The following is a 14,685-nucleotide window of genomic DNA, read 5'->3' as shown; positions in this document are numbered from 1 at the left end:
CTGTATTGTTAGGTTCATGTGAAACCTTGTCACCACCTTTGGCATACAGTGTGGGTTGGTTCTCATTACCACCCTGTCATTGTGTATTTGAATGTAGGGTTCCTGTAGTGTCAGCGCTTGTTGCTCGCTTACCCTGCGTAGCGAGGTGATTGCTACCAGAAAGGCTGTCTTCATTGTGAGTATCTGTAGTGAGGCCTTGTGGATGGGTTCGAAAGGCGATTTCATAAGCTCTGTTAGAACTATATTAAGGTTCCACGCCGGTGGCTGCATCCTTTTTTGGGGGGGGGGGGGGCTATCCTTTTAGCCCCTTCTAGGAATCTCTTTACTACTTGGGATGTAAAGAAGCTCTTTCCCGTCTCCCCTCTTGTGTAGGCTACTATCACTGCTAGGTGTACTCTCAGCGAGGTAAAGCTCAGGTTTGTTTTTAGCAGGTGTGTTAAATATTTTAGCACAGTTGATACCTTGGTTATTTTCTTGTATAGTTTTCCCTGATGCACCATTGTGTGAATCTTTTCCATTTCGCCACATAGCACCTCCGTGTGGTTGGTCTCCTTGCCTCCCCTAGCACCCGCTGTGTGCTCTCTGGGAGTTTTAGATGTGCAAACTCTAAGTCTTCAGGAGCCAGGCAGCTATGCAGAGGCTCTCTGGCAGAAGTACCTCCCCGTTTTGCATGGACAGCAAGTCTTTTCTTCTTGCAAACTTGTGTGGTGGTCCCTGTGCCACTTCCACTATTTGTGAGAACGAGGACTGCCTGGCCCACTGTAGTGCCACTAGAATCAGTGTCATGTTGCTGGTTCTGCATTTGCGGAGTACCCTGTGTATCAGTGGTAAGCGTAGGCAATTTTTTTTACCAGCTTATTCATAGGGCATTCTCCTGGAATTGTTCACCTGGTTGCCTGGATGCGAAGTATTGGAATTTTGCATTCTGGTGTTTTGCAAATAGGTCTATTTTCGGTGTTCCCCACTTCTTGAATAGCTTTTGCGTTTCCTGTGCATTGAGCTCCCGCTGATGTCAGCCTGCTGAGCCCGTCTGCCTCCACATTGGCCTTTCCTGGTAGGTGTATTGCCAGGAGGTCTATTTCTAGTGGGTCAGCCCATCTCCAAATCTCCTGCGCTAGGTTGGATAGTGCAACTGATGGTGTTCTCCCTGTTTGTTGATGTAGAACATCATTGTTGTGTTGTCGGCTTGTATCAACACTCTCTGCTGGTACAGTTGTTTCTGGAAGTCTTTTAGGGCAAGGAACACAGTCTTTAGTTCCAGGTAGTTGATGTGCTTGATCGCATCTGATGGAGTCTACAGACCACTCACCTTGAACTGGTTCATGTGTGCTCCCCATCCCCTCTGGGATGCGTCTGGTGATGGTCACTGTTGGGTTTAGTGGTGTTTAAAGGCTTCCCCCTTGTAATGTTCTCCTTGTTCCACCATGCTATCTCCTCTTGCACTGGGTGTGCTACAACCACTAGATCTTCCCAACTCCCTGTAGCTTGTGACCATTGTTGTTGGAGCCATTCCTGCAATGGTCTCATGTGAAATAATATATTGGGGACTGGGTGTATGCATGACGCCATCATCCCCATGAGCTTGTTCGCTGTTCTCATTGTCAGAGCTTGCCCTTTCTGGTATTGATGTGTCTCCTTCATCAAGGCGAGTGTTCTCTTGTCGCTGGGGAACAGTTTGCTCTGGATGGTGTTGATCTGTGTGCCCAGGAAGATCTTCACCTGTTCTGGTTCCGTCGAGGATTTCCCCCGTGTATTAATCCGAGTCCTGTCAGCGTCTGTGTGACCCGCTGTGCATGTAGTTGGCATTGTTTGTATGAACTTGCCTTTATTAGCCAGTCGTCGAGATAGGGGTATACATGGATCCCTTCCCTCCGTAGGAGTGCTGCTACCGCTGCGAGGCATTTGGTGAAGACCCTTGGTGCGGACTTTAGTCCGAAGGCCAAGGCTGTAAACTGGTAGTGCGCTTTGTTGATGGCAAATCTTAGTAGATGTTTGTGCTGGCTGTTCATGGGAATGTGTAGGTAGGCATCTTTGAGGTCTATGGTTGACAAAGTCTCCGTCCTTTATCTGAGGAATAACCTGCTGTAAGGATGTCATCTTGAGGAACCGTAGGTCCAGGCTGGGTCTTAATGTTTTGTCCACCTTTGGTATAAGGAAGTAGTTTGAGTACACTCCCTTGTTTCTTTCTTTGTACTGTTTCTATCGCTTCCTTGTGGAGGAGTTCTTGTGCTTCCTGTAGGAGGAGCGAGAGTTCTTTTGCTGAGCGCGCCTTGCTTTTTGGTTTCCTGTTTGGAGGCTTTTTTTCTAGTTCTGTACAGTATACAAACTGTATGATGTTCAGTAACCATTTGTCTGTTGTTATTTTCTTCCACTCTTGAAAGAAGTGTTTTAGTCGGCCTCCTACTGGTGTTACATGTTCATTGTTCCCGATTTGAGTTTGTGTAAAACTTTTTGGGTTATTGTGTTGTGCCCCTCCCCTAGAGTGGTTGTGTGGGTGGGCACGTTTGGTGGGGTGAAGTCACTTTGAGGTGGGTTGCTGGCCCCCTCTTTTTGTTTGTCCTCGTCCATTCACCCTCCCGCGAAAAGACTGGCCCCTAGGTTGGTATTGCCAGGTTTGCTGTTGCTGACCCTGCTGTGCTCGATTGTTGCCCTGGTAGTTCTGCTGGAAAGTCTGATGTGATGTTCCTGGCTGGTTTCCCCCTCTTCCGTTTGGTCTCCGTGTCGGGGTGCCCCTTCTCATAGCTATTAACTGCAACGCCCCATGGACCTTGCAGTTTCATTTTCCTTCTTCAGCTGCGTCAGTTTCTCATCTACTGGCGCTCCGAACAGGGTTTCTCCATTGAAGGGTCTGTTTAGAATATTATTCTGGACTTTCGGCTTGAAACCCGAGATCCTCAGCCAGGCATGCCTTCTTTCTGTTACCCCAATCATCATGAGCCTGCTGGGTGCGTCTGCCGCATCCAGGGCTGATTTGAGGCATGAGTTTGCCATGTTCTTGCCTTCCTCCACCAGGTGATTCAGAAAAGGGGGTGGTGATGAACAGAGTGTCTGAATTAAGCAGACCACTCTTACCCAGTCCAAAGATCAGGGCTTGATCCATCACCGTTATTTAGCTCACTGCACCATCCCAGCTCAGAACCTGGCTATATGCAAATTAGTCTGTCCCTGGCCCAGTGCATCATGGGAACTGGGCAGACCAAACTACGAAGCCAATTCTTCACCCGAAAGGAGACAAGCTTCCGGGGACCCGTTTCTGACATTTCAGCCGTCGTCGGCCCGGCTTGCTTGAATCCTGATGGTGCAGTGAGCAAGGGACTCATGTCTGAGTATACCCTGCCACACCTATAGTGGCCAAAAACGATTCAGAAAAGGGGGTGGTGATGAACAGAGTGTCTGAATTAAGCAGACCACTCTTACCCAGTCCAAAGATCAGGGCTTGATCCATCACCGTTATTTAGCTCACTGCACCATCCCAGCTCAGAACCTGGCTATATGCAAATTAGTCTGTCCCTGGCCCAGTGCATCATGGGAACAGGGCTGACCAAACTACCCAGCCAATTCTTCACCGGAAAGGAGACAAGCTTCCGGGGACCGGTTTCTGGCATTTCAGCCCTTTTCTGAGTCGTTTTTGGCCACTATAGGTGTGGCAGGGTATACTCCGACATGAGTCCCTTGCTCATTGCACCATCAGGATTCAAGCAAGCGGGGCCGACGACGGCTGAAATGCCAGAAACCGATCCCTGGAAGCTTGTTTCCTTCCAAGTGTAAGAATTGGCTTGGTAGTTTGGTTTGCCCTGTTCCCATCATGCACTGGGACAGGAACAGACTAATTTGCATATAGCCAGGTTCTGAGCTGGGATGGTGCAGTGAGCTAAAAAACGGTGTTGGATCTAGCCCTGATCTTTTGACTGGGTGAGAGTATTCTGCTTAATTCAGAGACTCTGTCCATCACCACCCCTTGTTGTTAAATATTTTGTCCACCATAAGCGTGGCAGGGTATACTCAGATGCGAGTCCCTTGCTCATTGCACCATCAGGATTTAAGCAAGCTGGGCCGACGACGGCTGAAATGCCAGAAACCGGTCCCCGGAAGCTTGTTTCCTTCCCAGTGTAAGAATTGGCTTGGTAGTTTGGTTTGCCCTGTTCCCATCATGCACTGGGACAGGAACAGATTAATTTGCATATAGCCAGGTTCTGAGCTGGGATGGTGCAGTGAGCTAAAAAACGGTGTTGGATCTACCCCTGATCTTTTGACTGGGTGAGAGTATTCTGCTTAATTCAGAGACTCTGTCCATCACCACCCCTTGTTGTTAAATATTCCTCCACCAGGTGAGCTGCTCTCTGTTGGTATTATTCAGGGAGGTGTTTGAGTAGCTGTCCAACCTCCTCCCAATGCTGGTATGTATGCCTGTTGAGTAGGTCATTAGAGTTGGCAATGCGCCAGTGGATTGCTGCATTCCTCTCTAGTTTTCTTCCAGTGAGGTCTACCCTCTTACTTTCCTGGTCTGAGTTTGTTGGAATATTGGCCCTTTTTCTGGCTTTTGCTGCAATGATGGAGTCAGCCGTGACGGATCCCTGGATGTATGGTGGGTCCTTAGAGGAATGTTTATACTTCTTCTCTGCCCTTGGTGTGACAGACCTGCAGCTTGTTGGGTCCTTGAATGCTTCCCTTCCCTGGTCCAGGACACTGGGGAGCATGGGAAGGAATTGACTCCTAGTTTGAGTGGGGAGAAGGGTCTCTAAGAGGAAGCAGGCTTTTGGTTTCTCTACCTCCAGTTTCACCCCATATGCTGCTGCTGCATTTTTGATGACCAGATTGTAGATGCCAATGTCATCTGGCGGCGAAGGCCTCGAAGGATACGTTTCTACGGCCTCTTCCGGGCTTTCGGCGTCAAGGTCCTGCCAATCCAGGTCCTGCACCACCGAGGATGCCGACCCCAAACTTGTTTGTTGGCCTTCCTCGCCATCTCCCTCATAGTAGTATAGGCTCTCTTCCTCCTGCTGTTTCTGGGGCTTCGGAGTTTTTGGAGGCTCTTCAACGTCAAACTCTTCTTCGTCCTCAACCTCGACGATCGCCGTTGGCTTAGACGGGATGGTGAACCTTTCAATTTGTTCTTTGAACTGCTTTTTCCTTTGGAGGATACTGTCCATTTCGGCCTGTAGCCGCCTCTTTTTTCTCTCCATTTCGGCGGCCTGTTCAGCGTTGAGGGTTTCGGCCTCTCTCTTCGATGTCGAAGTCGACATTGAAGTTGGTTTCGGGTCCTTTTCCTTCAGCGTCGAGCACGCTTTTTCGGGGACGTGCTTCGACGACCTGGGCTTGTCTTCGGATTTCGCCGACTGGGAGTCCTTTTCGAAGGGTCCGCTGGGCTGTTTGTCCCTGGATGCAGCAGCGTCCGTCGAATGTGCTCCTTTCGAGGACTTTGACTCTGATTTTCGAGAGTCTCGGGGTTTTAGGGGTCGACCTCTCTCTTACCTCCTCTGTGGATTTCATATCGGTCTTTATGACAGTGTTGTCATATGGTCCCTCGGCAAAGTTGTCCTCTTTCCCACTGTAGAGACACAAGTCCCGGAGCGACGGGTGTTGACCGTGGCCTTGCATGTTGTAGTTGGCTCTCCTCTGTCTTTCTCTTACCCTGATTGTCTCCGGGGTGAATACCGAGCAGGTGTTGCAATCCTTGCTCTCGTGGTCGACCGGCAGACAGAGGTTGCAAACCGGATGCTGGTCCTTCTACGCGTATTTGTGGTGGCAATTACGGCAAAATGTAAAAGGTTTTTTGTCCAATCCTGCGCTCAATATTCTCCTTCCCCTTCATCGTCCCAGCTCAGTGTTCTTGATTGCGAGATGTATTCTCCAATTTCTTCTGTGGTTTTCTGTCTTTATTTTCTACTTTTCTCCAAAAACTCTGGAACCTCTCAGTGACGATCCAGACTCAACGGCGGAAAAATGAATCTGAAGATGGCACCCAAAGGTGGGAGCTTGCGGGGGAAGCGTGCCGACGTCACAGGAAGGACACCAAATGGGACGTCGATACCCACCTGGGCTACAAAAAATAAAAAAACAGAAAAAAATACTACGATTCCGGACCCAACCACTAGACTGCAGAATAATGCACAGCATAGTAAATCCAGAAAGATTCACGCTGCAAAACTGCTTTTATATACGCCTGTTTCTGATACATTTCTGCTTTTCACGTTATGGGTGTTTAATATTCGTTGTTGCAGTGCACATGCAGAACTTTTAAATTGAGGTTGGGAACAGATCTGGGGATGACTTGTCGCCCATGATCTTTTGTGAGTGAGACACGCCTATTGGTGAATCCTATTCGTGCTTGCATTATAACATTCTAATGGTGTCACTACCATGGTTGAAGGGTAAGATTGTTTGTTATTGAATCTTAACTTATGACAATATGAAATTTTATACAAGAATGGACTTGTAACTATACCTTATTTGGCAATACTGGCCTCTAGCGACACAGACTTCATACAGAACAAAATTTCAGGTTATTAATTATTATTCATTCTATATACTTAATTTTGTAATTTTTCTTTCTTCGACTTTTGTATCCTTTTCGGTCTGACTTCATTAGTTTATTGCACATAGGGGGATCTGTTTTTAAAATGGTACACAGATGATTTTAGACTGTATGGTCTAATGTATGGTAAACATTCTTCATTACTCTAGATATTCTCTGCATGTTAATATATTCTGAGTTTGTACAACGTGCTTGCTTGTGGAGAAGACAACATTACGTCTTCTCACACATTTTTCGTATCCATAGACACCTTTCTGGTGTTCCTTATGCAATATTTCAGGTAGTTCTCATATTGGCTATTCTAATTTTCATTACAGCCTTGATTAAGTTGAAGGTTTGGTTGCCATACGATGAAACATGTGTTGGCTGTTCATGTGGTGTTATACAGGCATGCCCTTGTACCTAATGGATCAAAATTTTACAAAAAATTCTTAAATCTCATACTTCGGAAATTTGTTTATTGACCTTTTGCGTGCTCGAGACTTTCATGGTTCTTTGTGTGGGAGCACTCAGACTTGACGGTCCCACCAAAAAACAGCTCGTGACCTACGGCCAGGTCATAGCTTCAATAAATTATTTCCCTCTTTTAATCCATTAACATTATCCTTGTACGTCTCAAAAAAATTACTGTCTGTGCAGAAGTTTGTATTACTCTAGTCCAGCCGGAATAGTCTCTTTAAGTGGAATAGAGCCCTAACATTTTTCGGTACAAAATGTTTTAATTAAATACAGAAATCAATCAAAAACAAAGTTAGAATATATTTTTTTATTTTTATAAATAACTTATCTGTTACAAAGACAGTTTTCCCAGCTAAATCACAAAACCATAATAAACTCAAGATATCCAAATTAGGTTTTAATAATAAAACAGGTAACAACTGATTTGTCAATCTTCACATAGAACTGCAGATGAAGCGGAAAAATAAGGCCTCATAATTATGTTTTAAACAAAATGCATTGAATGCAAGTGCTTTGGGTCCACTGCCTAATTACAAGGGATTGTCACTATATATTTTACCACATGAAATGCATAGCCTTAAGAACAAAGGCTTATTACATTTATATAGATCACCTGTAAAACTCCTATTCATAAAAATAAATTCGCACTGACCACGTTTACAGCGGGTGACATTATTTCACTATTTTCTTGTCACTATAATTCAGAATATATATATATATATATATATATATATATATATATATATATATATATATATATATATATATATCCATCCCCACAAGTTCCGGCGCGTTTCCCAGTGGCAGCCCGAACGCTGGTGGTGCTTGGAAAAGCAGCGGTCCGCTGCGCGCTGCGTAAATGGACGACAGCGGATTCTCCAAAATATCAAGAGAAACCTCCAGCACTCCGATGCAGTAAAGTTACTTTTATTGCTTCTTTGGCTAAGGCACTAATGCCAACGCGTTTCGGTGTGAGCCCACACCTTGGTCACGGTGCCGACATTACAAACAAAAACATAATTTATGTGCTTTCCTCATTAACATTGCTCACAAAAGAAAGGTAGGACTGGTAGCTGGCTGTACATTGATTAGGAAAATGACTCAAATTTAGTAAGGGATATATAGCATTGCAACAGTAATGAAAAAGTGATTTATCAATGTTGCCCGTCATTTTGGCAAAGCAATTTATGTAGACAATAGAGTTTAAATGTAGGTTATAATTGCATTTGTTTCACTAGGAAATATGAGTGAATTAAGCCACTCTAAAATGGCCACAGGCTTTGTGTGTTTGTAACCAGTCCTGCCTTTAATTTGTGGGTAAAGTTAGGGGAGAAAACATAAATAATGTCTTTGTAAGGTTGGCGCTGTGACCAAGGTGCTGGCTTGCACCGAAACGATTTGGCGTTAGTGCCTTAGCCAAAGAAGCAATAAAAGTTACTTTACTGCTTCTGAGTGCTGGAGGTTTCTGTTGATATTTACGAGAAGCCGCTGTTGTGTGTGTATGAATATATACATATATATATTCTCCTTGCCTTTGTAAATCGCTAATTTGCTTAGTGTCACAGAGCTTTGAACTTATAAATATGGACATTTTTGGCTAAAAGAGAACTTTGATACAGTCTGCCAAAGAGACATGAGATACTACTGGAGCCAATTTCGTTTGATGCATTTCATTCCAATTTAACTAAAATAGTAAAGCTGCATCTTATGTAAACACAAACTGCTAGTCTTGGCTTTTATTTGGGAGTACACCTTGAAACCCAGCAAGGTAAACTCGGTTAATATCAGCTATATCAGAGCAGGATCATTTTAACATTCAAGGATCAAGAGGCCAAGGAAATATAGGGGGATTCTGAATGCAAGGATATCAGTTGTCACATTTCAAAAGTACCGAACAAACGTTACTTTATGTCACCCACCGTAAATCTCAGTGCACAGAGTGAGCTACACACACACACGCAGACACATACACACAACCCTTCAAAAATTTCCTGCATTTAATAAACACACTGCATCTGCAGGTCTTCACAGAACATCAGCATTTACAAGAACAATGTACAGAATGAGCAGAGAAAGGCTATTTTGTGCATAATTTTATATAATTAATGCTCATTTATTTAAGGCATGACTTCTGAGATAAAAGCTAAAGGGGGCGCGATTGCGCTAAATCACTTACAGGGAGAATAAAGTTAGTTGACAAAAAGACACTATACATGGACAAGAACAAAAAATGAAGGTGAAGGAAAGAAATCACAAAGCTGGTCTAGAGCTATGTACAATGGGAAAGCTTTGGGGCATTTCACTATGTATTGTATTTTACAGACAATGCATGCAGTTTCTCCACGTTCTCTTTAAACTTGATGGTGCTGATGCTAGCTTCACAGAGAGGAGATTCTTTAGGGAAGACGAGGACAGCCAGGGTACCACTGCATTATAGTTATTTCCGTGTCCAGAGGCACTATGTGGCAGCAACAGCTTCGGGTCGATCACCTCAATTGATCACATTTCCTCTGTGTGTGTGTAGTGTTTCTTGGGCAAATGGATAATCTTGATCAAACCCAAAAAGCCAGTTTCCTGATTATTTTCACACATCCAACGACAAGGGGAAATTAGGGAAAAATGCTGAGGAAACCCCAAGCACAGAACACCACAGTGAAAAGTTCTTACTGGTTTGTTGGCAATACTGTACATGGCGCTGGCAGCTCGGAACCAAGTCTTTTTACAGATTGCCATTCAGCTGACGAATTCCAACTGCCCGCAATACAACACTGAGGTATTATTAGCTCTCTCCGCTGACAACTAACATTAGCAAATCACCATCTTGTCACACCTTCAATATGAAACAATCCTGTGAGTTTCAGCCAGGATCTTTCTTCCAATGATTAAGCATTCAATTTCTATTGTTATCATTTTGCGGCCTGGAGTTCTCTTGGCTCAAAAATGTCGGGGCATCTCACACTGTTCACAGCGGTTTAATGCAGGATGATTTAGGAAAGTACATGCAGTGCAGTTCCACTGTGCTCCCTCGTCCTCCTCTGTGTCTGGCACATTCTTTGGCGTCTTAACACTAGGCCGTTGATCTGCAGAAAGGTAAAAAGACTGATGAAAAAAAGAAACACTTTGGCAATGCCGATCATATTGTGCGAGGGTTGAAAATGCCAAGTCGGACATAAGAACTTTAATCAACCGTTTTTTTTCTTCCTGGGGGAATGTTTGAAAAAATCAAAGCTAGGTTTAACAAAACAAACTAAAATTACTCATTAGTGACATATTTTCATGTTTTCTAGGATCCCACGTATGTTTTCTAGGTCACCCACGTATTTGCGACTTAGTATTGCAGCAGAGAGTGACATTGCTTCATTTCAATCATTAGCATGCAGCATTTAGCTGAAACAAATTAACCTGAATGTTCTTGCGCTACAGTTTACAAGTTTAAAGGTATTACGATTTGCGAAAGAAAATAGTTTGTTTTCACGCCAATACCACTTCTTTATTACAAATATACTAGCACTTGTATGTCCCTTAAAATGTACTGATAAAATTATTTTTTGCATTTCCATTTCGATTTTTAATTAACTTAAAAAGTCAATTATCCTAGAATGACTTGATGTTGTAAATTCACACTTAGCTCTATATGGCTTCTTGGTGTCTTTAGTCCTTTCTTTGTGTTTCTCTCTTCTTACCTAGCTGTGTTCTATCTGGTGTGTTGGGATTCTAGCCCTGGCAGTTGGTCTGGTCAGCTGTGAGGCTTTGTGCTCTGCTGTCTTAACTTATTCTTTGTAACTTAATAAATCCAACCTAACTACTAGAAGACGTGTCCTGCTGCCTACTTAATTTATGTACAACACTTAAGTTGCATGTATTTCAGAAGTTCAAGAGCCATTTTGTTTAGTGTCATACAGTTGCACATTTCTGTGTCTAGTAGTAAGTGTAGTTTTTAAAACCTAGCACTGTACTGTGTGCATTTGAGAAAACTGATGGCGTCAGCACTTGCTTGCATTACTGTATCTTTTAACAACGACTTATCACATTCTTTCTCGTGAGAAGCTCCTATCCATCTGCTCCTTAGTCAGTTTTGCTTAAAGTACTAATTTCAATCGTGCTTTTGCTTACATGTACTTCCATTGAGAAAGGTGTATGAAAATGAAACTACAATATATAGATTTTAGCATTGCATGCTTCAAAATGTTTTTAGGTGAATGCTCTGGTCTATTCAAACAGCAATTGTTGATTATTAATTTGGCTTGCATGATGGCTATTTTTGCATTAAATGCATGTTAGACTTTTAGGTCTCCTGAAGCCTAGTGTTTTTGTTACTTTACATATTATATATGATGCTAAGCACACTTTGAATCATTTGAGGACTGTGACATCATAGATATTCACACTCAAAAGTTGAAGGATCCTCAGCATCTTTACAATGTTGTAATTGCCCTATTATGTATTCCAAGGAATGGGTTACTTACCTTGTAAGAATCAGCTTGCCGTGTGTAGTGCTGTAGATTCACATGCTCTGCATACTCCTGCAATCTAATGTTGGGCTGGGAAGTTTGCAACTTGTTTTTCTTCTAATAAGTCTCTTGATTCATGGCGTATAGTGACTCCTCCCATAGCTGGAAATCTGCATGGGCACCAGCGCCATTATTAGGTGAGTGTAAAGATGGAGCCTTAGACAAGAAAGTGTGTTGATCATGCATTTTGTTATATACAAAGAGTCCGAGTGAAAGAATGTACAACTGGAACAACCAAAGGCTTCGAGAGAGATGGGTGGGTTCATGTGAATCTACAGCATTACAAGTAACATTCAGTTAACCATGAGATCAATCTGACTCAACTGCCTGACTACAACATGGCAGCCTATCCTCACTCTCTTTCCTATCCTGCCACCCTCGTCTTCTACACTCACCCAACTCTGGACTCAATGACCTTCGGTCACTTCCTGATCTTTCCACTAAGCCAGCTGAGCACGAATCACATGGCAGATTCCCGCTGGAGCTGCTCTGACAGCTATAGGGGAGATTGGCTCTGGCACACCGCTATGTCCGTCACTTACCCAGCCGGACTTTGGACATTTGCCTCATCAGTTTCTCCGCAGCGGTCTCCTTCCTGTGGGCTGCCAACTCTTCTTGGTACTTTTTGGGTCTTGATTTTCTTGTTGGCTAGTAACTGATCTTCACTCTAATCCGGCTGACCTCGAATCACATGGCTGATTTCCGGTGGAGCTGCTCCGACAGCTATAGGGGAGATTGGCTCTGCCACACTGCTATGGCAGTCACCTACCCAGCTGGACTTCAGACATATGTCTTGTTAGTTTCTCCGCTGCTGTCTCCTTCTTGTGGTCGCACAATTCTTCTTGGTCTTTTGTTGGGCCTTGATTTTCTTGCACGCTAGTAACTCCTCTCTTGACTACGTAATCATGCTGTAACTAATGTGAAAAATGTGTAACTTGTAACATGCTGTTTCCTTATGTAAAGCGCTCTGACGCCTCCGGGTCTAGCTAGCGCTAAATAAAATTCAAATAAATAAAACTCAAATAAAATAGACTGTAAAGTAGTACAACCCTAAGTGGTGGTTAGTCGATGCATGTTGCAGAAGACTTCTTGTTGGTGTGCTAAATCACCCCCACAGTACTGGTTGATAAACTTATGTGGAGTGGATATATTTCCAAGGAAAGCTACTGTGGCTTCTTTTTTGCAAGTGGAATGAAGCTTGGGCGGGCAGACACAATTTTTATTAGCCTTAATGTAGCAGGGTTGGATATATTTGACAATCAATATCGCAATGCCTACTTTAGACAGAGTGCTCTTTGTGAGCTTTGGCGAAAGCTACTGAGTTCAGCGAAAGGGATTGGTCTTATACATGTAACACACAAGGGCTTGCTTCACATGAAGGGTTTGAAGGGCCGTCTCTGCTACGGAGTCTTGTTGATGGAAAAGTGAATGGGAACTGAATGGTCTAGTTGTGATGAAAGGGGGATAACACCTTGGGAAGTAATTTAGGGTTGGTTCTGACTACAAATTTGTGCTTATGGATCTGAAAGAAAGGCTCCTCAAAGGGAAGGCCTGCAATATGCTGATGTGCTTTAAAGATGTGTTCGCTATAAGGAAAGCAACCTTCATGAAAGGTATTTTAAAGGGAACAAATGTAAGAGTTCAAAAGGGGGCGGGGTGAATCTGGTAAGGACAATGGTAAGTTCTTGATGGGGCAGGGAATACCCTGGGTGGAATAACCCATTTGAGTCCTTCCTGAAAAGCTTTGATAACAGGGATTTTGAATGAAGAAGAGTATTCCCCGTTCTGCTAATAGGCTGCAATAGCAGACGTCTCCTAGAAGGGTCAAGAATCACAGTTGTCTGGCCTTTGGGGAAGTCAGTAGGATGAGAGTGAGGAAGGTTTGCCGAAGCTTCCAGACCACGTATGGAAGGAGTGGAAAAGGAGGAAAGACGTAGGCCATAGAATCTCTACAAAATTGTTGTTCACTCCAGGAAATTTTCTGTCAGGAAATGCATCTGGTAGTGAAGAGTCCAATCCCAAATGCTTTGTGCTAGCGCTGACAGCTGTGGGGAGTGTGTACCACCTTGCTTTTGGAGATACTACATATTGGTCATGTTATCTGTTTTTATCAAAACTACTTTGGCTGAGCCTGATGAAAGAAAGCACTTGGAGCTGGCCGGATGGACAGGAACTTAAGGCAGTTGAGATGGAGGCCCCTCTGTTGTGGTGACCACATGCCCTGAATGGGGAGTTGTTGAAGATTTACTCTTCACCCAGACAGTAGGGTCTACAGTGATGTTCACCTGCACAACAGGGTCTATGAAAGGCTGGCCCTGCAACAGATTATTGCTGTTACATCACTACAGAGAGTGACTGGTGCTGGCCCGTATCAACACTAGATCCTACCAGTAACCCTCTTCTCGTGATCATTGTGCTGACAGGCAATTTTGGAGCAGAGTCCTGTGAAGTCCAGGGTATGGTAGTATGGACCATAATTGTTCTGACCATCAGCTGACGATGCAGAGCAGAACAGAACAGCACCAGAATTTCCACTGAGAAGGTTCCAGCTCGCACCAGTGAAGAAACAGGAAGTACAGCGTCAGCATCAGGCGCACTTCCTGCACTCTAAGTGGTCAAAGCAATCTGGTGGGAACAGGGGCCCGAGCTGGAAAATTGGTCCTCACCGATTATCATTGTTCCAAATTTTTAAAATCTGAAGAGGCAACGGCACAGTTCTCAAAAACTAAGTCAGCAAGGCCCAGATGCTTCTTCGAAACACCCCCTCTCTGAGCAACTGACTCTGTGTATCTTTTAAAGGCACTGTTAGGAATTCTTCTGTTTTAATGTACGTTTCTCTGTATCACATGTTTTAATCATAAGTTGGACTGAAACAAAGTAAGTTGATTATCATGCGCAGGGCTATCCCTCCCGCGCCTTAGTACTGCAGGTTTAATAATTAGCAAGATGGAAAAGGAGAACAAGCCAGTTCAACCCATGCGGGGGGACAACCCATGATGCCCCGCACTCACTTTTGATGCCATTTTCGCACTAAGCATTTTCCTGGCACATACCTACAGATCACTCTTATTGCTGCCATGGCTCCAATCACTTTCGCCGGTTAACGTTTACACTGTTACCGGCAGTCTGAACAAGGCCAAGGCCAAGCATACGATTAAGAGGCTGATCAACCGGGCCATG

The 14,685-nt window shown here is 44.0% G+C and overlaps 1 protein-coding gene across 2 annotated transcripts in view; it reads right to left on the bottom strand.

The window, feature by feature from the left end:
* Positions 1-8,982: 8,982 nt before the first annotated feature.
* The window catches only part of TAB2 (TGF-beta activated kinase 1 (MAP3K7) binding protein 2), a 269,185-nt gene continuing 263,482 nt past the window's right edge, over positions 8,983-14,685 (bottom strand). For both annotated transcript variants that reach the window (XM_086927464.1, XM_086927465.1), the window contains one exon: positions 8,983-10,074. In XM_086927464.1, coding sequence (XP_086783590.1) covers positions 9,929-10,074 — 146 coding nt within the window. In that variant the 3' untranslated portion in view covers positions 8,983-9,928. The remainder of the gene's footprint in view (positions 10,075-14,685) is intronic.

This window comes from Lissotriton vulgaris, chromosome 6 (assembly GCF_964263255.1).
Source record: "Lissotriton vulgaris chromosome 6, aLisVul1.2, whole genome shotgun sequence".
Taxonomy (NCBI): domain Eukaryota; kingdom Metazoa; phylum Chordata; class Amphibia; order Caudata; family Salamandridae; genus Lissotriton; species Lissotriton vulgaris.
Note: the sequence above shows the minus strand (reverse complement) of the source record. Positions and strands in the feature narration are given on the sequence as shown.